Raw genomic sequence first — 21,436 nt, 5'->3', positions numbered from 1 at the left:
CTTTCATTGCAGGTCTATCGGCTGCTGCCTGAATTTACTTAACGAAAACCAATTTTTACTTTTCTTTTCTACGGTTACATTGTTCTGTTGTCTTATAAAATACACTTATTTTCTCTGGTCTTTTAATAGGTAATTAGTAACTGTATCAGAATACATTTTCAAAGTAACCCTCCCAACCCTGAGTGTGTGTTAATCGAACAGTGGAGGGAGTTGTAATTAAGCCTGATTTTGCTTTGCTACTTCCAAGAATCAACAGGAACCCAGTGAAAAATGCCCCTCTGACAAATTATGGATTAGCCTAAAGATCTGAGCATTAAAAGGGAAAGTCTGACAATCAATCTAACAAGAAAAAGTTCATTGGGGTGGGGTTAATGTTTGAATTTGGAATAAAGGAGTCAGAGGACACCTTGCCTTAGAGCTGTGCAATATGACCAAAACATAACCAGCGTAGTTGTCATGAACTCGAGTATTTCACTTGGTTCAGAGTAGTGCGACCATAAATGACAGCAAAATGCAGTAGAGGGTCTGAAACTCCAGGCCTGCGGGCCAGACACGGCACCCCACACAACTTCATACAGCCTGCCACTTGATATCAAATTATAGTGAAATCTGCCTGCAAGTTCTCTCATGCAAATGAGTCATTGTGAGCACTGAGTGAAACCAAGTGGAAAGAAAAAACATTTGGCATGCTAATGTTATCTTTCAATGTTCAGTCAAGATGTCTCTTTCAAAACCCAAAAGAAAAGTTGATGAAGAGCACAGGCAGTTTCAGGAGAAGTGGGAGATGGATTATTTTTTCATCAAGTTCAATGGAAATGCCACCTGCCTCATATGCAAAGAAGAAATTGCCATACTAAAGGAATATAACCTCAAGCACCATTATTCAACTAAACATGCAGAGCAGTATGCAAAGCACCAGGGAGATGAGAGGAAGAATAGAGCTACACAGCTAAGGACAGGTTATCGATGCAACAAAATCTCTTCCAGAAAGCAAGCAAGGAAGCCGATGCGGCAGTTGAGTGAGCGGGAAAGCCATTTAGTGAAGGCCAGTTTCTAAAAGACTGCATGCTGCAAGTTGCAAATTTGTCAGTCCAGAAAAGAGGAGTCAATTCAGCAACATCAGTCTGTCAGCCAACACAGTGGCCAAGTGGATTAATGAACTATCAAGTGACATTTATGATCAGTTACGTGACAAAGCCAAAAGTTTCAGTGCATACTCGGTGGCTCTCGACGATAGCACTGACGTAAGTGATAATGCTCAGCTTGCCATTTTTGTCTGTGGTATTAATGACCATTTCGAAGTGACAGAAGACTTACTTAGTGAGATGCAAGGCCATACTACAGCCAAGGATATATTTCAGTAACTGTGTGACACAATTGAAGGCGCTGGTCTGTCATGGAAGTAGCTTGTAGGAATAATCACAGATAGCGCAGAGTCAATGACAGGGAGGAGAAACGAACTGGTAGCGGTGGTTCAAAGAAAGTTGGAGGAGGAAGATGCAGATTCTGCGATTGCTCTGCACTGCATTATTCATCAGCAGGCACTTTGCAGCAAGTGCCTTAAGTTTGACAATGTGGTCGTCGTGAAATGCATCAGTTATGTAAGATCCAAGGGCTCACAGCACCACCAGTTCCGTGCCTTATTCGAGGAAATTGACTCAGCATATGGCGATGTTCTGTACTTCACAGAGGAGAGGTTGGCTCAGCAGGGGAAATGTCCTGAAGAGGTTTTTTGAGTTGAGAACAGAAGTAAAGACCTTCATGGAGGAGGGTAGGATGGCTCTTTCTGAACTTGATGATCCTAAATGGCTGACGGACCTAGCTTTTCTAGTTGACATCACACAGGAGCTGAACACACTCAATCTGAAGTTGCAGAGCCCAAGTCAGCTTGTCACTGCAGCTTTTGAAAATGTCATTTAGTTATGGAAAGCCATTGAGAAGCTATAGCAGAAATTTGAGCAGCGGTTTGCAGACTTCAAGACACACAGTGCCACTTTCCAAATTTTTGTAGAGCCCTTCTCCTTTGAGGTGCAAAATGCCCCCAGTGTGCTACAAATGGAGCTCGTTGACCTGCAGTGCAATTCTGTGCTCAAAGCCTCAAAGTTCAGAGAGGTAAATAGAAAAGCAGACATGTTTGGACAATTTCTGAGAGAATTACCCCCATCCTTCCCAGAGCTTTGAAGAATGTTCAAGCCGACCATGTGCCTTTTTGGAAGCACATATCTTTGTGAAAAACTATTCTCTACCATGAAGTTCAATAAATCAAAGTCCAGGTCTAGACTTAGTAATGTCCATCTTTAAGCCATACTGAGGGTTTCAACTGCCAACTCCCTCTGAGCAAATGTGGCTCAGCTGTCTGAGAATATGCGCTGCCAGGTGTCTGGCAGCAAGCATTAGACAAGAAAAGCCAGGAATGACTGTAAATAGTAAATGTTGAGAAGTGCTGAACAGTTGAACTTTTTTTTTTGAAATACTTAAAATGGCCCCCTTGTGACAAGACTGGAAACCTCCAGGTAGTTTGAGTTTGAGACCCCTGCAGTAGACACTATGTTTATTTGTTATTTACCTAATTTTTGTGCTAATTTGTGTGCTGCATACACAGCAGAGCAGAGGAGAGACAGTGAACCAGGTGAAGTCCTCGAATCGATGACAGCTACACTCTGTACGGTACTATAAGTGCCATAAAAGCTTTGCGTGTAAAAAGTCAATAAGAGTCATTTATTAATGTAATCCAAAAGATGGACAGACTCCAAATGACAAAAATATTGCTGATAAGAGTGTGGTTTGTGACACAACAAAATAAACAATAGAGCATAACATGAAACAATCAATGTTTTTCTATTGTCACATGATAAATATCGTCATATCGCGCAGCCCTACCTTGCCTGACGCCAGTTGATTTCAGACATTCAGCGCAATGTGTGGCTGTTGCTCCTCATAATGAATAACCTTAATTGCAGGTTTGATTGAGATGGCCTTTAGAATTGCTGCTCATCCAGCCAAAAGTTAAGAGTCTAAGGCCAATAAGCAGAGACCTTGCGTGTCTAATTGCCTTGTAAAGCAGGAAGGGTGCAACTTAACAATCACTACCCTGAAACAATGCACTTTGGGCAGTTGGACTCACTGAGCGTGCATTTCTCACTTATCAGAGACAAAGGAATAGGAACTGACCCTCAACAAGTTGGCCAGTAATAATGCTGAAAAGTGGGAAAAGATGGAAAATATTTCCCATGCGTGTAAGCAAACATAACAAACAAGCTTCCATATCCTAAATATGTGACCTTGGTTGACCTTGGCAAATCTGGCCTCTGACTTCATGGCGTTTTGCTACTGGATCAGTTTGTTTGTTTGTTTAGGTTGTTACTCTGCAAGACTGTATTCATAAAATGTATGAACACACAATCTCAACCAAACCAAAAAAGAATGAACATATTCAAGAACAACTATATTAATTACTTTAAATGGCTAATTGACAAATAATTATTTGTCTAAGTGGTGATTTTGATTCAGTGAATTCAAATTTATATGAACTCCTATCATGTCAAAGGCACATTATCATTTATCAGGTGTTTGACACAGGTATGACTCACGACTCCAATTAGACACTAAGGTGCGGAAGTATCCATATTAATTACATGATTACAGATCTGTCCAACTCGATTTTATACATAATGATGTGTGACAGAAAGAGCTGATACTCTCAAATTTCTCCTGGTTTATATCTTTGTACCAAAAAGATAACAGATACAAGGATTTCCCCTTATTCATGCAGCCAAGGTGTTCTCGGACCGCTCCACTGTACAATATTAAATCATCTTACAGTGCAGCAACAGTTGTAAGTGATCAGCTCAGGTTTCATGGCAAAGCACTGACAGATGTGTCATATTATAAGGCGTAATGTGGTTGTAACGGTCGGCTCTGCTGTCGAGGCCGATTGACCTCTCACAGCTGTTGTCTCGTCAACACTCAGCCAATCTGAAGAAAGACTTCTCTCTTCTAAGAGACAACATGTTGGTCACAGTGTCTGGTTTGCAGCTCTCAGAACAGACGTGTCTATATCTTCGCTGTCAGGCTGCTTCTGTAGCACTCTGTGCTGTTCTGTAGGTCTGGCACACTGGCAGAAGGGTTATTCCCAAGCAGGAAACACACATCAACTGGTCGTGTTAAACTGCGCCAGACTAAACCAGCCAATACAGATACACAAGATTCCATTGCAACCAAATCCCTCTGGGTCTGTTTTTAAGAAAGTGGCCAAATAGCAACACCAGCTGCTACCAGCCTGTGTGCATACAGTAGCCCACATGTACTGTACATATAAAATGCCGTATGTCAACCCCACCGTGTTATTTAAAGTTTACATTTTCAGCTCCCACACCCATTCAGAAGTTGGACATAAATTCAGATCTTGCAGCTGGATCTAAACTTAGGAAGTGTTAAAATGTTTCCAGATTTAATATATGGCTCTGTCAAGGATAAACAATCCTTATCATCCTGTGCTGTTTTTCAGCTCGTCGGCTAAATACTCGGCTCAGTGGGACCAAAATGAAGGCCTGCACATCCACATATAATTGGGCCACAGCATAATAACATGTTTTTAAACCACAGCAACCAAAGCACTTTTTATTCAGCAGCAGATTCCCACACACGGTAGCAATATCTGCAACACAAACCTCCTCTTTTGGCTTTGTGTTTTGTTACCAGTCTTTTGTTCAGCGGAAATTGGCTGATCTTGATTAGCAATGCTAAATGTAGAATTTCTCCCTCTTCATTTTAGGTTTGCATCTTCATAGGAGAGACGCTGCTCTTCCTGAACTGGGCCATAACAGCAGACATTTTAATGGTAAGTACTGAGAACCTATACTTATCCACTGGGTCAGTGGAAATTCCAGCAACACACCATACCAAATGTTCCCATTAGACGCAGCGTCTTATTTTGAGTTGTGAAAAGTGTGAGTGGGCTCTGACTCTGTAGGCTACAGCTCGGGTGGAGTTGATAATTACTGCCTCTGCTGAAATTGATTCACACTGCGCTCATGGAAACAAACGGAGGGGAGCCCTTTCTCTGAAGAAATGTAAATGTTTTGGTCTCAAAAAGTGAAAACAGTGAGCCAAATGAAATTAGACATCCAGTAAGGTGGGTGTACCAACTAGCTCCTTAATTTGTAATTAGGTAGGAGACTGTGGTGAGTATGTAAAGACAGAGACAGGCCATTACTGACATTCTCACCGTGACTGACAGCTCTGTCTGTATCCCGCCCCGGTGAGGTGGGCTCTGGGTGCATAATTGAAGACTGCAGGGGTTGTTTTAACATGGCTGAGTGAATCTTTCTACCTCTGTCTCTTCATCACCTTACATGATCTCATGCATATTTCACTGTCTCTCCATCTCTGTACAGTTTGTCGTTATTCCCACTCGGAGAGCAACGGCGGTCGCCTTTCAGAGCTTCACCTCTCACCTCCTGGGTGACGCAGGAAGTCCGTACCTGATAGGCCTGGTAAGACTCTCTCTTAGGCACTTCTGTGAGGAGATCAGGGTGTGAATATATTTAAGATTTACCCCAGGTCTTGAATCCTCCAAACTGGAACGTACAGACTGCTTCAGCATGTCTGTGAGCGCCCCATTCATACACACGATGCATTCAGATACCAGTTCAGCCCTTGCTTTAAGTGGGCCAGTGCAAAGTGAGGTACAAGAGGAGCTTTTAGCACACGTCTCAGGAGGGCCGCTGAACAGAGTTGTGATTTCACCACTGCTCTTCAGGCTGTCAGGGCGTTTTCGAGTAAATTTCATGGTTCCCAGGAGGGTCCAGTGTTACCGTATTTGATTGGTCAGGAGATGAGAGAGTGATTCTTACTGGGACGCTAGGCCTCTCAAGGTCAGTCAACCTTTTAAACTGAACACACACACACACACACACACATACACCCAAATAATAGCGTCCAGGAGGGCAGAAAACAAGTGCAGCTTGCTACTCAATGGAGTGTAAAACAGGATCCATCTCAGACCGTCAACCGGCATTCCTCTCATTCCAAATAAAGAATGAACATTTCTGAAGTTAATGGAAGTACTCATTCTGTATGCCTTATTTGAGGATACAGGAAGCAAGGAAAAGCTTACTGTTTTGCATTGACGCCACACAAACATGAGTCATTACAAAACGATGAAGTAAAATTGAGGCCATTCTGCATAACACAATCTACTTTTTATATCATGTACTTTGGAGCCAGTAAATTGCTGGGAGAGAATAGACTGCCTTAGTGTTTTCTGTTTACGTTGTGTTTTATTGTGGAGCCTCTGGCTCACAGCCTGGGTCATGCTAACAAAGGCAGTGGAAGTCTTTGATTAGAGAATCAAACTGATCCTCAAGATCCTCTGCCGGGGCCTGACGGGCTGGCAACAGACGCAGCTGTCGAGCTGAACTGAAAGTGTCCTGTTTTTTTTCCCCCCTTGAATAGAAATGTTAAACTACTGTCAAAGCCAGATAAAAGAACTAGTAAGTTAGCTCCAAGTACTGACAAGCTCTTCAAGAGACTGAACAAAAGTGGCATTAAAAAAAGAAAATCCAAATTCTGGAGAACAGGATCAGGCTCAAAGACTGACACTGTATTGTTTCTGCAGATCAAATAAAACCTAGTGTCATATATCGTACAAACTTCCTACTGACACATTTAGAGATACAGTACTTTGAAGTACTGTGCGACTCTGTCTGGATCACTTTAATTCTACTGATGTCAATGTGTCAGTTTGCGCTTTAGTTACTCCACAGAAAATCATTCAACTGCAGTTTTGATTAATCATTAGTGATTAGTAATTTATCAGACAAAAATGCCACATATTTTCTCTGCTTTATGTAATTGCAAATTTAATATCTTTGGGTTTTTGATTGTTAGTTTGAAAAAAAAGCTATTTCAAGACATCATCTTGGGCTCTTAGATCTTTTGGTGGCCATTTTTTTTCAATTTTCTGGTATTTGATAGACTAAACAATGAAAGAAACTAATCAAAATGACCAACAGATTAATTGATCTTTAAAATAACTGTTAATTGGAGACCTAATTTCAACATTACAGCACTGGAAAATTAATTCTACAATATTCCAAGCTCCTAATGTCAGAAATCTGTAGCCTAGAAACACACACACAGACACTGCCAACCAGAATAACCCAGACGTGGCCCCACAGTTAGCCAGTCACCCCGCCATCTGGTCTCCGGGGCACAGCTCTCCTCTGAGTGACATACTGAATGTCCGGGGCTTTCTCACTCCTCCACAAACCCCCGATCAACGAGGCCCAGAATGCTCCAAGTGCGTCACCATTCAGTGCCTCAGTTCCTGAGCTGAGGTTTAACATGCAAGTGCGATGGACTTGTCGTGACGCACGCTGAGCGCAGGCAGATATACAGTCACCCATGCAGGCTGGCACAAATCCCGTGAATGAGCAAAGTAGAGAATCTCAAGAAAAAACAGATTGGTGGTTATTGCTAAGCAACCACACGAGGAAGCCGGGAGTCAGTCCTTCATAGTTCACAATTGGGTTTTGACATGTGCAACAAACAAGCCTGCAGCTGATGTACTCAACTCTACAAATGAGTGTGGTGTTCCCAGTACACCATAGTTGCATTTTGGAATGCCAGGAACAATCTCTCAACAATCTCCCAAGAAATGCCTTCCAGCTCCATGATTAGACATGCAGCAGTTCACCGTGTATTTTTAGTTAAGCTGCACGGTGCAAGTTGCACGTAATTTATTGTAGTAAAGCAAATACCTGACAAACTAAAAGCTCCACTGGCTACACACCCAACTGCTGGACGTACACCAGATTGTACATGCATTGTATTTTATTTTACTCATGATGACTCTTCACTCCATGGGTGCACGTACAGTACACACACGCCTTGCACATATGAACACTGTACGCACACGGTCGCTCCCTCTGACATCCTCCTGTCAGCAGTTCTCCAGCTTTCCCCATAGAGAATCTCATTCTGCTGACATGAACATATAATCAATGTGCTTCAGCCAGGGTGACCTATAGCCGCTCAGAGTCTGACTCACACACAGACGAGAAGCCCCCTCTTGTTTCTGCTCGGCATACCTCCACACAACTACACTAATCTGCTAAAAGCAACCATCAGCAGCCTCCTCTCCATCACGATTGTCAGTATGATTGATCTATGTGTTTTTGAGAGCTGCCATATGAGCGATACTGGGAGGTAGAAATGGTCACTTCGCGCCCACCGTCCTACAGCTGTTGTTTTCCTCAGTGCCGTGCATGACAGACTGAACGGCAGTGCTGCTCAAGCCTTCGACAACGATTAGCTGTGAAAACCTGCCTCGCTTCAAACAAAACCAGGGCATCTTACATCATGCTGTGTGTCAGTTTGATCTGTTGCTGTGATGAAACATGCAGAACTCACTCTGGTTAAGTGCTCGGTGTGAATGTAAAACCAGCACAAAGTCATGTAGTGTGTCGGAGCATGGAGGGATATTGTAAGAGCTTTTGGTGAATGATTAGTTTGAATAAAATCTCTCTTCTCTTGTGTCTGTGTGTGTCTGTGTGTGTCTGTGTGTGTCTGTGTGTGTCTGTGTGGGGTGGTCATGTTTGTCATCGTGTATCTGTGCTGGTGTGCTTGGGTGCAGATCTCCGACGCCCTTAAGCAGAGCTACGCTACATCAGCGCTGTGGCAGTTCCTCAGTCTTGGTTATGCCCTCATGCTTTGTCCCTTCATCATCGTCCTGGGGGGCATGTTTTTCCTGGCAACTGCACTGTTTTTCCTGGATGACAGAGAGAAGGCCGAGAAACAGTAAGTGAGAGATACCGTTTGAATAACTCATCATTATTTCATTCATTATTCAGTAATTTCTTCTTTAAATATTTCATACTTGCTTGAGATGTCCTCCACTGACTCTCTGAGTAAGAGATCTAAAAATCCAACCATAGCATCTGAGTGCAAGAGGAAGTGGCGATATGGTTTCATGCCATACAGTTCAACACAGAGGTCAGGGACTTTATCTGGACAATGCTCGAGTCTTTCACCCCTGTGCTTGGGTTCGACTTGTGTCAGGGACAAGTTGGCCAGCAATGCCAACAATGGTGCCAACCCTGCAAGACTCAGAAAGGCCCCCGAGCCAATAGAAAGTCCCAGTCAGCTAAAAGCGCTCCAGAGCTGACACAAGCTGTTCTAGCCATCAATTTGTTAAAGTGTGCTTACTTATACTTTTACCAGCTACCGCCCCTCTATTCATGCATTCATATTTTCCTCTTTCTAACACCAAAATGTGAACCCCGAGGGCCCGGTAGCTGGTCATAGCCTTAAAAGGCTAAAGCAAACACACTCATCCTCTTTCAGAGGGTGAGACATGACTTCTTGTTTCTTTCTGCCTATTTTTTCCTTCTTTTTATCACATTGACTTACTCCCCTGGTGCCAGCGCTCTCAGAAATGACTTCCTTCCTGTTGAAGATGAAGGACATTTTTAGACAGGATGGCAGTCTGATGTCTGACGTCTGTCTGCAGTCGCTTTGTCTTCACCCTGTGGAGTTGGTCGCTTGTCTTTCCCACGCCAAAGCCCTCATAAAGAGAGTTGAAAGAGATTTGAGTATAGCTTAAGCAGAAAGAGAAAATTTGTAATCATGAAAAATTGCAAAAGAAATGCCATCAAGTAGTGTTTGTGGAAAATTTGTGGAAACCACCAACTTCAGAATTTACTGCAGCTTATAATCCTTGGGTCCAGCTGCCATCCAGGCCATTAATATTTCCTCTGTGTAATGTTAATATACAGTTTTAAAGGGGTCTTTGCAAAGGCAGCAGTTCATGGTTGCCACTAGAAAGTCGTACTGTGGCTTCTGTTGGGCCAGATCCAGGGAAAAAAAAGGGGAAGAAATGCAGAACAATGACTTTTGAAAAAACGTCACACTCTTGCCTTCATGCCAGTAATAGATGCTAGTTTGTGGTTTTATATGTGGATCAAGCTATCTGACCACATTATTGCACAGTGTGGGCAGATGGCACACGTTCACTCAAACTATATCTAACCACAACCCCTTGATTTTCACACAACATGCTGTAGGGCAAAGCTAATGGAGCAGCAGTTGGAGTCAAAAAGTCAAAGTCTCAGATGTGAACCACACACACTTGAAGACACTGGAAGGTCATAAGTCAGATGAGTCATCACAACGTTTTATAGATCAATTATAAGCCAATAATTAGAACAATGTTTTGGTTGCTAGGTTGTGAAAAATCCAGCTGGCTTGAATGAAGTCAAGTCATGAACAGTTACTAATTAAGAGTCAAGAGATTCTCACTTTCTAATAAGCAGATATTAATATTAATAAGTAATTAATTAAGGATTATTAAAACGGTCCAAGTTAGCCCAGATGCTCACAGCCCTTCTCAGGAGGTCAGAGGTTAAACTATCTATTGGCGGATTCTTCCTGATAAGTTAAACAGTTAAAGACAAATCAAATGTCATGCTGGAGGAGGATAAACACCAGCCACAACCTGGCAACCCAAACACTGCTCAGTCTTGTTAATGACTTTTAACTGATCTATAAAGCATTACTATTTACTTATTATAAAAAACTCATTAGTCACAACCTTTATGAAAGCTGCCTCAGATAAAAAAGTGGTATCAAACGTTTTTCCTGAAATACATTTAAGTATCAAGTACACATGTGCATGTGTGATACTTGATGTGAGGACACTGAAAATACACTTTGATCCTTATTTAATAGCAAATACATCATTCCCCTACACAGTTATTTTCCATCAGTTTGTACCATGAACCATCCTGTCAGAATAGTTCAACTTGTCCCAGTTCACTGCCACCTGTGCTTGTCTGTCTCAGCTATAGACGGGTTAATCATACAGGACCCTTATGGATTATATGCAGGTATATAAATATATGCACAGCAAACATACTGTTGCATACCTACCTTGCGTTGTATAATAAAGGCCTCTATAGTACTGTACAGATTTGTGAAAAACATCCCAATAAGAAAAAATCAAACTTAAACAGCAGCAGCTCTTATGTAACAAGCTGCAAACAGCACCTCAGGGACCAAGAAAGATGACAACATCCACAACTTCGTACAACTAGGGTTGTTCCATGACTGTGATATTTATAGATTCCATTCACGCTATAAAGCCCCCAATTTATAAATTCCCCCTGACTTTACAGAGCGCATTGCAGCGTTTTTTTTTTTTTCTCCTTTGAGCGTGTCCTCAGATACTCAGCGCTATTTCAGGCTATTTATAAAAGGCGCGGAGCCGAACAAGTTACTCACTGGAGCGCGCCTGTCTATTTCCAGCCTTAAAGACTGCTTTATTATTTCTAGGTTGTTAGCTTTTTTTGGCTGCAGGGTTGCCATTAATAGCTTGGGTTCAGTGCATGCTCCCCACACAGGCATTCACCCAGTCCACATTTACACTTACTGATGTGTGAGAGCGGAGCTGTCTCATCTGCCATGCCAGTGCGTCTTCATAGTACAGATCCATTGGGGGGGTCAAGGCGGGCTGAGCACTGCAGCCTGGAGGATCACAGGCACAGATTGTCAAGAAATGTGATTGAAAGGCGGAGGACGATAGTTAGCATGTGATGAGTGACATTGGGGAAAAGAGAATATTAAATGATGCATGTGGTTTCTGGAGATCTGTCTAAAAGGTTTTGTGCATTCTTAATTCCTAAAACTACTTTTTTCTCTCCTCAGGTTGAGCCAGCTGTCACGATCACCCTCCGCAGTCAAGGTATGACCAGGTAAGTTGCCTTTTCTACTAAAGAAGCTTTAACACTTAAGCGCTTTTCACATCAGCAGTTATACAAGCACTTTAAGTCGTTGATAACAAAAGACTGGAACATTAACATTTATGGAGCTCTCTTTATCTCTGCGTCTTTAGGAGACACAGAGATCTGAAAACAAGAATTTTCCAGACTTAAAAGACACTTATGACAGTGTAAACACTAAAGTTGATACATGTGATGATACACGAATGATTGATCTATGATCCGTTTCCTGTCCCATTGTATTTGGGGACTGTTTAGGCATTCTTCGAGTAGTTATTTGACCAACTATCTGGCATCTTATCAAGACCCGAGCTACCTTCCCTCCTTCCTGCCTTTATCAGGCTCACACACATGGTACAAAACCTCTCTAATTATTAACTTTGGGGAAAAAAGACACAATAATTGGCAGCACACCAGCTAACTTTGCACAGTAGGACAATGGGGAGTTACTGTAGTTGCCAGTAAAGAATAACAAGATTAAACTCTGACTCACTGATTAGAAGGACAAGGAATCTGTTGTGACTTATTTGTAAAAAGGTTATCGTGTTTAGCCAAAAGGTCAAGGTTTTACCCCTTTCTAATCATTTCTTTGTAACCCTGTCTGGGTTTATTTGTCCTCTAAATATTTGTAAAAAAAACAAACAAAAAAAACTGTATGTACACAAAGCGCAAAAAAATGATGTAGATCACGAATGTGCCTTTACTATCACCACTGCCCAATAATGCTCTGTGTGTGTCTTCAGTGTGAAAAAGGAAAGGGTCAGAAAAAAAACAAAGCAGCATTTCTTGGTTTGCATGGTTTGAATATGTTAACAAAGGTTTGATCATAAGCTCACTGACAAGTCATTTTTCATGATAAAATCGCACCAACTTGTGAAAACTAGGAGATGGAGGTGTGTAGGATTTCTTACAGGATGGCCAGAGTTCAGCTCAGTAAGCAGTGTGATCATCTGCCAAAATTGCAACCATGTGCAGTATTTGAGGGCAGCAGTCGAATTGGGAAAAAATTTGTATGAAGGTGCAGATTCTTGCAGGTGGGAGGAGGGATGACCATACTGGGCTTTGTGCATGTTGATCCCAAAAATATTATGTAATGGTTGACTTTTTTCTAAAACATAGCTTTCAGACAACCATTAGCTTCCATTCATTTGATCAGTTATCTATCTATAAAAATACAGTCTGTTAAAAAATGTTTCCTTGTTTGTGCATTCAACAGCGCTCTGACATTTGAGCGTTGGCTGATGAAAACCAGGCCACTCAAGGTTAACCTTTATTGCCCTATTAGATTTCAATTGCACAATACAGACATATGAAAAAACAAGAACTGAAAGCTACTTCGTAAGTAAGAATTCTGGAGATATATTTCAGAAGACAAACAACGTGAATTTTGTTGTTTTCTTGTATTATGATTAGATAATACTGCTTGCAGCTGCAGACTGTAACATAGCTTAACTTTGGCAACAAAAAAAGCATCAGCAACAAAATGCTCACTGTGACGGTTTACCCATCACAAGCAACTAGCAGAACCCTTCAAGTTGATTTGCATTTTGCACTGATGAATGGAAGGCAATGGCTGTCTTGAAGGCAGGAAAAAAAGTTGTGGTATGCTTTGGAAAATATTCTGCAGCAAATTAAACGGTGCACAATCAGTAGTTAAAGGGCTACAACATGCAAATACACCACTATGGTCCTTAACTGTAAGCACTTCAGTGTCATTACCATTAGCAGGGTGACATTAGCATGAACAGCAAATGACAGGTGACATGAAAGGCTCCCACAAGGCTGCCACATGTATCGGGTTTCAGTGGCAGTTTGTGCTCTCAGCCTGAGGGTTTCATCAGTTCACTCTGTCACGCACAGCAGCTAGAGCATTTTCTCTCTGCTGTCAAAAGGGGCTAATTATAGAGAACAGTGATTACAACTACGTGAGGTCAGAGTTGAATATGCCTGCGAACTGATCACTCCTACTCTGAAGTGAAACCACTGAGGTGCTCTGTGATTATTGATTTTCAACAGATTTATTTTGGAGGATAATCCAATCAGTGACAGGCAATATTTCCTCCCCTGGGTCTGACTCACAGATCAATACAGTTCACAGTTCACCCTTCATACTCCCTCAGCACTGATCGCTGATCCTAGAGGTGCAACATGCTGCTCTGAGAAACATATAGAGAAAGATATACAATATGGTGCCGTTATTAGACCCTGTGCGAGTTTAAGAATAATATTTAAATTACAGAAAAAGTGTTTGACAAGGAGTGAAAGTGAAGGAGATGAATTTAGAGGGAGAAAATGAGGAGGAGAGAAAAGACACACACGACTGCTGAATAAATGAGGATGAAGAGAAGCAGTAATCGCCTAAGCTGTTATACATCGCAAGCTATTAATCTCCGGTGATGCAATAGCAGGCGGAGATCAGATACACTGAGATCCAATTAACTTCCTCCGGAGAAGGAACCAGCCTCTGCTGACCAGATTCACCCCACGCCACACGTTAACTAGAGGACATCCCCAAGCTGGAAGCTGTCAAAAGATCAGCGTGAGATCTGACAGCGGATTCACACTCATTTGTTCAGTAACCACAAGCCCGTATACCTCAGGGAGGAAAATTCACATCACAAGGCAAAACTCTGATTTAGTTGCTGCTGTCCAAACTTTAACCGTTAAAAGTGTTTACACAGCTGCAGGCTTGCACTTTCCTTTTTCACTCTTATCATTCAACAAAAGCTCCAAGTCCTCAGTCAGCAGTGCTGAGTGGGTTCACGGTGACTGGGAGGCCAGTAGCCACAGACCTCACACACACACACACACACACACACACACACTCACACACACATACGCAGAGTGCATACAGCCAGGCTCTGATGTGACCTGTGCAACTTACAGTTCATACAGAAAGAAGGGGCCTCAAATTCAACATCTTCCTCTTTCATTATCCGGTGAATAAGTGAAAAGGAAGAACTCAAGTTGTGCTCTGTGTTAACTCTGTAACGTATCTTCGGTCTAGTTTACAGATATGTAGTTAAGTCTCCACAGCGGTGTTGAGTCATGATTCGCATCCTCCCAGTGGGTTTGATTAGAGTTTGTTCTCTTGCCAGACCAATCAGACCTCCCCTTTGCTGGAGAAGCCAACAGTCTCCAGCTCGGTTATAGTTAAGCTGTGAGAGGAAGGCCAATCTCACACATATCAAAGACTTCACAACTCTAATCACCGTCACACTGGCATTTGAACAATTTTAATTGCAAGTTTGGCTTATAAACAATTCACAGCAACAGCTTACACTAATAACTGAAGAAAATGTTTCATCCCAGTTAGGAGTGGATCTGCATCTACAGAAACCAAAACACATTGTTTTCTAAAATCCCCTGTTTAAGTTAATTACCCTTGTTTGTATGATGTGCAGCTGTTGTTCTTCTGTGTGTATGTATATGTCTATTTCTGTGTATGTGTGTGGGTGTGTGTGAGTCTATGGGTGTGTGTATGTGGGTACAAGAGACACAAGCTCCAAAAATTGCTCCGCCGAGCTCCCCGCACTAATCCTATTGTAGCAGCAGTAGTAGCTTGTGTACTGGAGCATCTAGGGCACCGTAATGACAGACCAGAGCAAACAGCGGGACGCACTGCCATCTCTCTCATCCAATCTGAAGAGATCACAAGCATGACACCAAGAAGAACTAATATCCTAATCTCCAACTGAAGTATAGTTTCCCCTCTGGCGCCACATTTTCCCCACATATGAGCTTTGAGATTTAAAAAGTCTAGATGAATCATCATGAACAAGTAATATCAGTCAGGCCAATTTATTTAGTCCATATTAAGATTTAGTGGGCTTATAGCACATAAATAAATGAATGCCATCTGTCTGAATGGCATTGCGAGTGAACAAAGGTGAAAATGTAGCAAAATTTTGAATGAGATTTGCTCTGTTTGAGTAAAGGAGATTTCCCTCTAGCGAGACAGATAACATGCAAAACAATTCATTTCATGAAAATGAGGCACACTGTAGGGAAAGTACTTCTACAGTACAGTCATATAGTATTTTGAACACTAATATATACAGTCTTTGTCTATGTTCTTGCATTCCGAACACTTCAGAAATATTATTTCACAAGAGCAAACCTTTTCCCTCATTAATCTTTGTGTATATATGCTTAATAAGGTGACACTGAGGCAGACGCACTGTAATCATATATCAACATTAAATGTAAAGCCCCTGTCTGCACATCTGGAAAGAATGTGATTGTGCGTATCTGTGGCTTATGACTTGCTGTTGTACAGATTGTTGGGGGGTCTGCATTAAACAAATTGTTATGTGTTGGTATGCTGTGTGCAGGCAAATATGTAGGTCACAGGCTGGTCCTGGTGTGCAGGCGTTATCAGGAAGGTCCTAACAGATGGCCCTGGAGCTTTCAACCTCAACATTAATTACATGAGAATGTCCTGTGGTGAGGACGGACACACTCTAACCGCACTATTTCCCATCCACCCCCCTTCTCTCTCTCTCTCTCTCTCTCTCTCTCTCTCTCTCAGGTGACAACCAAATGAGGAGGCATGTGAAGGAGCAGCCAAACTCAATAAGGATGACTAAATGGAGATAAAAAAAAAAAAGCGAGGGCAGCTGATCCACTTCTTTAAAACCACACCCATGTCCTCTTCCTCGTCGTCACCGCCATGATCATCCTCCGCCTCTTCCTCCTCCGCTTGGCTCCTGCTGCTCTTCCTTTTTACACGCTCGTGGAAGCTGCTCATAACTGGAATGAGGGAGCGTCTTGCCCCTCCTTGATACGCCTCTAAAATCACAGGCCGGTGAGAAGGCACACAGCGGTGTGTCAAAGCCTGCCGGCCGACAGCTGGTGTCCTCCTCACCTCTGTCTGCGAGGTTCCACTGACCCTTCCAGGGAGGAGGTGGGGTGGTCCCCTGTGACCACTCCGACTCCTGATGCCATACTACTGAATGCTGACCATGAACCTGCCCTGTCTGTCTGCCTGTCTGTCTCTATGTGTCTGTCTGTCCGTTACATCGGCTGTCAATCTGCACCAAGTGCCATAGCGTTATTACATTCCTTCAGACTTTGCACTGACCACCAACAACCCTCATGACATCATCACTGACTATGTTTACATGCACACTGAAATTCAGCTTTTGGCGATGAAATTTGTTTAATTGAGCTGTTTATATCTGCTAGACAGTCGAAGCAGCGTCATTTGTAAACTTCAGTTATAGAGATCCATTGGTGTCTCTTTTGCTCCCATACACATTTTCCCCAATTTATTCTGCCTTTAATCTGGCTTTTGAAACTGTAAACAGACAGTAGCTGCAAATTTCAAGTTATGCGGAGCGAGTGATGCAACTAAAATGTGCAGCAAGACAAAATTTGTATCAAAGTGTTGTTTATCTGTTCAAATAAGCCTCCCATGATGTGACTAATATCAGATTTCTCCACAAATCGTAATTGTAGTATTACCAACATAAACGTCTAAGCAACATACGCAAATACAGTGTTTTCACGACAAATGCAGTATTCACATAATGGCATCACGATCAAACTTTCGCTGTGCATGTAAACATAGCCGTCAACTAAGAGCCAAAAAGTGTTACTGTCTAAAGGTCAGTGAATCAGCCTTAAAATTGGAGCTTTCACATCAACAGAGCTAGCCAGCTGTTTCTTTTGACCCCCACATGTTTTTATTTTTAGCTTTTAGCACTTAAATCAGTGTAGACGGTGCCAGAGAACATGACAGAGATGAGAGATTTCTGCACATTATTTTTCACAAGGTTTCTTGTGATTTTTTAAAAAAAATTTTCTGCGTGTGTGTTTGTGTGTGTGTGCGTGTGTTTGTGTGTGTGTGTGCGTGTGTGTGTGTGTGTATGATGTTGGATTTGAAACTGGAGGTTACTGCGTATGATTGTTTCAGAAGGATAATGATGATGCAATCCGGGCGATTTAAAGAGGACACTGGATTATATATTTTATAATTTATGATGTACATGCTTTTTCCCAAATGTAAATGAAATGCTACTCTTTTGACTTGGAGCCGTTTTAAGGAGTAACACCTGTGTTTTTTATGTAGATGAGAAGCAATACTATTCTTTTTTTCTTTTCTTTTCTTTTATGTGGAAGCCAACCTTTTTATCCACACTGCCTTATCAGTGAGCTGGGTTTCCCTCTAAAGGGTTAGCTCTCTGATGGTTGGTTTTGAATTTCTGGACACAACGCCCACACAGAGACGGAGTCACTTTTAATGATGGATTCCAGTCCACTCCATGCCAGTTACAATAACAGGCATTGTGAAAAGACACCTTTCCCGCCCTTGCAAATTGTAGATATCCCATTCCACGATTAGAAGACAGGACTTTTGGGAAGGGCTGGAGTAACAGTCATCGGGGTTATTAGTGAGGGAAATCAAAATCCCAGACAGGAACAGGAAATCCTTCGGCCCCAGGTGGCGGGCTCTTATCGTTGATAACAGATAAGCGAGGAATCCCCCTGCTTTGAAACCAGACCGGCATGTCTTCAGATGTCACTACAGGAGCTGAAAAACCCCCTTCAATAGTCCCCTTCAATACCTGCATTTAATAGCACCAGAGAATGGCATAGAGATTTACATAGGAAATATAAGTCAGACAGAAAGCCTGGATTTGATTTCCTCAATCTCTGCATTCATTACTGTATCAGATTTGTAATTATGCAAATTAAATGCAATCTCCCATAAAGAAAAAGAAGCAAGTTTTGTATACACAAAGATTTAATCAAAAGTGTCATTAGAAGCTACCTTTAAGGAACATTTTTTTGTAGTTTATCACCTAATAGATACAATTTTACTGAAACCTTTAATCCACTAATGGAATCTAGGGTTTTAAAACTTGTGCATAAAGAGAAAAAGCACTTTGCAGACCTCCAAGAAAACACAGAAGGAGGAGGGTGGATTGACCTCAGCGGAGGAATAAAGGGAGACGTTGAGTTGTTTCTTGTAGCATTGATGTGTGAGCATGACTCACAGGCTGTGTGTGGGGTGCTGTGTGGGCTGTGTCCTTGTTGCCAGATCATTAGCTTTAGCTTCTCTCCAACTGCGTGGAGCTCTTTGAATGTGATTCTGTCCAACCTGATGTGTTTACACACCTACATCTTCTTAATGAACTAAGCTTCTTACCTTCCTTTTATCGATTCTTTTTTTAATGTTACCAAATGAGTTTTTTTATTATAACTACAATAGATATATATATATAGCTATATCACGCAGCAACTTTAATATATTGTAAATGATGGCTTGGATGCAATGTATTTATTTGTTTGTTACCATAATGAAGAATAATCTATAAAGGGAAGTTTAAGGTTTGAGTATACTACACTTTGTTGTATGTCTTTGGGTTAAGAAAAGCCTGTTTGTTCATCTTTTTATATCACAATGAAACAACACAATACCTTTTTACATCACTAAGATTCATCCTGTTTACTGTGATCATGAATTGGACATCTCACACATATTACATACACAAAGGAATTGTAATGTGATGAATTTTAAGACAACGTATTGGTCTCATCTTTAGGATGCAATACTTTTGCATTTATTTTTGTAGCTCTTGTATGTTTTTTGTTTTTTTGTTTTTTTTCAGAGTAACTGATCAAATCATTTTGCACACTTAATGTTCAGGGATTTGTTTGAACCATAGCCTAGCATCCCATCCCAGCCTCTGCCACAGAGGTCTGTCACTTCATGCTCACAGTAAGTGCTGACACATTGTCATCTATCATCAGTAGGGACGTTGGCTCTGGTCAGATGGGTCATGAATTGAGTTTCACTTTGCCAAATTTAGTTGATTTAGCACCAATCCTTTAGTATAGGTCTGTTGTATTGAGTAATTCTATGTTAATAATCACTGAAGTGATGTATTGAGAATGTGCTATTTCTTGTCATACAAGAATTGTGTATAAAGAAACCTATTTCTGATGTTGAGCAGAAAACAGAGGTTATTTTTATTTTTAGAGCAAGTCAATACAAGAGACGTGTCAAAGGATATTATTGTAGAACTGAACTGTGATGCTCCCTCGGGGTTTGATAGAAAATGTACATGTCTGTAAATCAAATAAACCTATTTAATCACTTCATACCGCCTTGTCTCTGTTTCTCTTCATTCTGACAGAAATTCACAACATTTAAGGGGATCAACATCTAGGAGAACCTCATAGAAATTAAGAAATGATTTTTACTTTGCACTAATAGAGTTATATATTGAACTCCCTTCATTTTCAAGTAAAAATAAGTCAGGCCAGGGGTAATTTGAAAAAAATATTAGTTTTCACACTACAGTAGTATTAGGTAATTGGGACAAGCCTTAGATTTTGTTATACATTGTGATGCACCACATACTCTACATGTTCCCTAATGATAGACAGCTGGATTCTCAAGAAAAGAGCACATATTGTTTAAAATTCACATCTGTATGTCATACTCTGTAGCATTAATGATGCTGATGCCTTAAAAATGCAGACTACTTTTCCCCTGTTGATTTCCAAGCGTAAGTTTTTCCAAACTCTTTCTAAACATTACTTTACAATTCAAGAACCAATATTTATGAGTGGGTGTAGCTTAGTGTTGCATTAAATTCATTTCCAGTTGTTTCAGTGTTGAGAAGCTTTTATGCAGCTTTAGAAATCAAGTCAGTGAAATCAGCTGATTGACTGACTGAAGAACCAACAGCTCACTGTGGTATCACTGATGGAAAATAGGCTATCTGTTCATAAATAAGAAATGTATGCATCACAGTAATGCTTTATGCTTATGAGCTAATCAGTTATCATCTAGTGTGACTGTATATGACTTATTGATGTGAAAATGAATGTATATGTGCTCTGAATATGATGATTAAAATAGTTTTTGGATAATCCTGCTGTCTGTTATCAGGAACTAATTGTAAATTCTCCTGTAAGACCTCAGTAGCTACTTGTTAGTTTTGTAGGACGATGTATCACTTTACATGTGGGGGCACAAAAAGAGTAAATGATGGTAAGGTCATTTTGAAGTACTTCTAGTAAGTAACTTCTCAGTATATGCACCAGTTTTCTTGAGGGGGCACAGAAGTAACTAATGTTTAAGTAATAACATCATGAAGACAGTGGTCAGCATACTGATACTTATGAATATCTATGTGTTAATCATTGACTAATGTCTCATTAACCTAGGATCTACAAGTCTGTTCTCAATTAACTCATCATTATCTACTACAAAGGCCATAATTCAGTGATACTATTTGTTCCTTACTCACTCCTCAGTAACTACATAGTACTTTGTGTAGCTTATTGTAAAGTGTCACCAAGTCACCTGTTGTTGCCAGAACTGACTTTATACACTTGTTCAGCTCCATCGCAGTGAAGCCAGAGAAGAATGACTCAGGTAAAAGGTATTCCATGAATGCATGTACTGTTTTATTCTAAAATAAAGACCACTTTTAAGAACAGGATCCCATGTTTTCCTCCTCTCCTCATCTTTGCAGAGGCTCACAAAGGCTTGATTTTTATCACAGTGAGAGAAGGCCTGAGTTAGTCCATGAATGAACTACTGTATTGTTCAGGTGCAGTCAGGCAGGCCTCTGTGAGGCTGGTTTGTAAAGTAATCTTGCAGTCCCCAGAGTGGGTTACAGAGGCATTGACACATC

General features: G+C 41.3%; 1 protein-coding gene across 1 annotated transcript in view; it reads left to right on the top strand.

Moving 5' to 3' along the window:
• The window catches only part of spns2 (spinster homolog 2 (Drosophila)), a 68,001-nt gene extending 48,112 nt beyond the window's left edge, over nt 1–19,889 (top strand). The window contains exons 9-13 of the mRNA XM_044370199.1: nt 4,775–4,840; nt 5,397–5,495; nt 8,639–8,802; nt 11,707–11,753; nt 16,312–19,889. Coding sequence (XP_044226134.1) covers nt 4,775–4,840; nt 5,397–5,495; nt 8,639–8,802; nt 11,707–11,749 — 372 coding nt within the window. The 3' untranslated portion in view covers nt 11,750–11,753; nt 16,312–19,889. The remainder of the gene's footprint in view (nt 1–4,774; nt 4,841–5,396; nt 5,496–8,638; nt 8,803–11,706; nt 11,754–16,311) is intronic.
• Nucleotides 19,890–21,436: the final 1,547 nt, after the last annotated feature.

Source organism: Thunnus albacares, chromosome 13 (genome assembly GCF_914725855.1).
Source record: "Thunnus albacares chromosome 13, fThuAlb1.1, whole genome shotgun sequence".
In the NCBI taxonomy this organism is placed as follows: domain Eukaryota; kingdom Metazoa; phylum Chordata; class Actinopteri; order Scombriformes; family Scombridae; genus Thunnus; species Thunnus albacares.
Note: the sequence above shows the minus strand (reverse complement) of the source record. Positions and strands in the feature narration are given on the sequence as shown.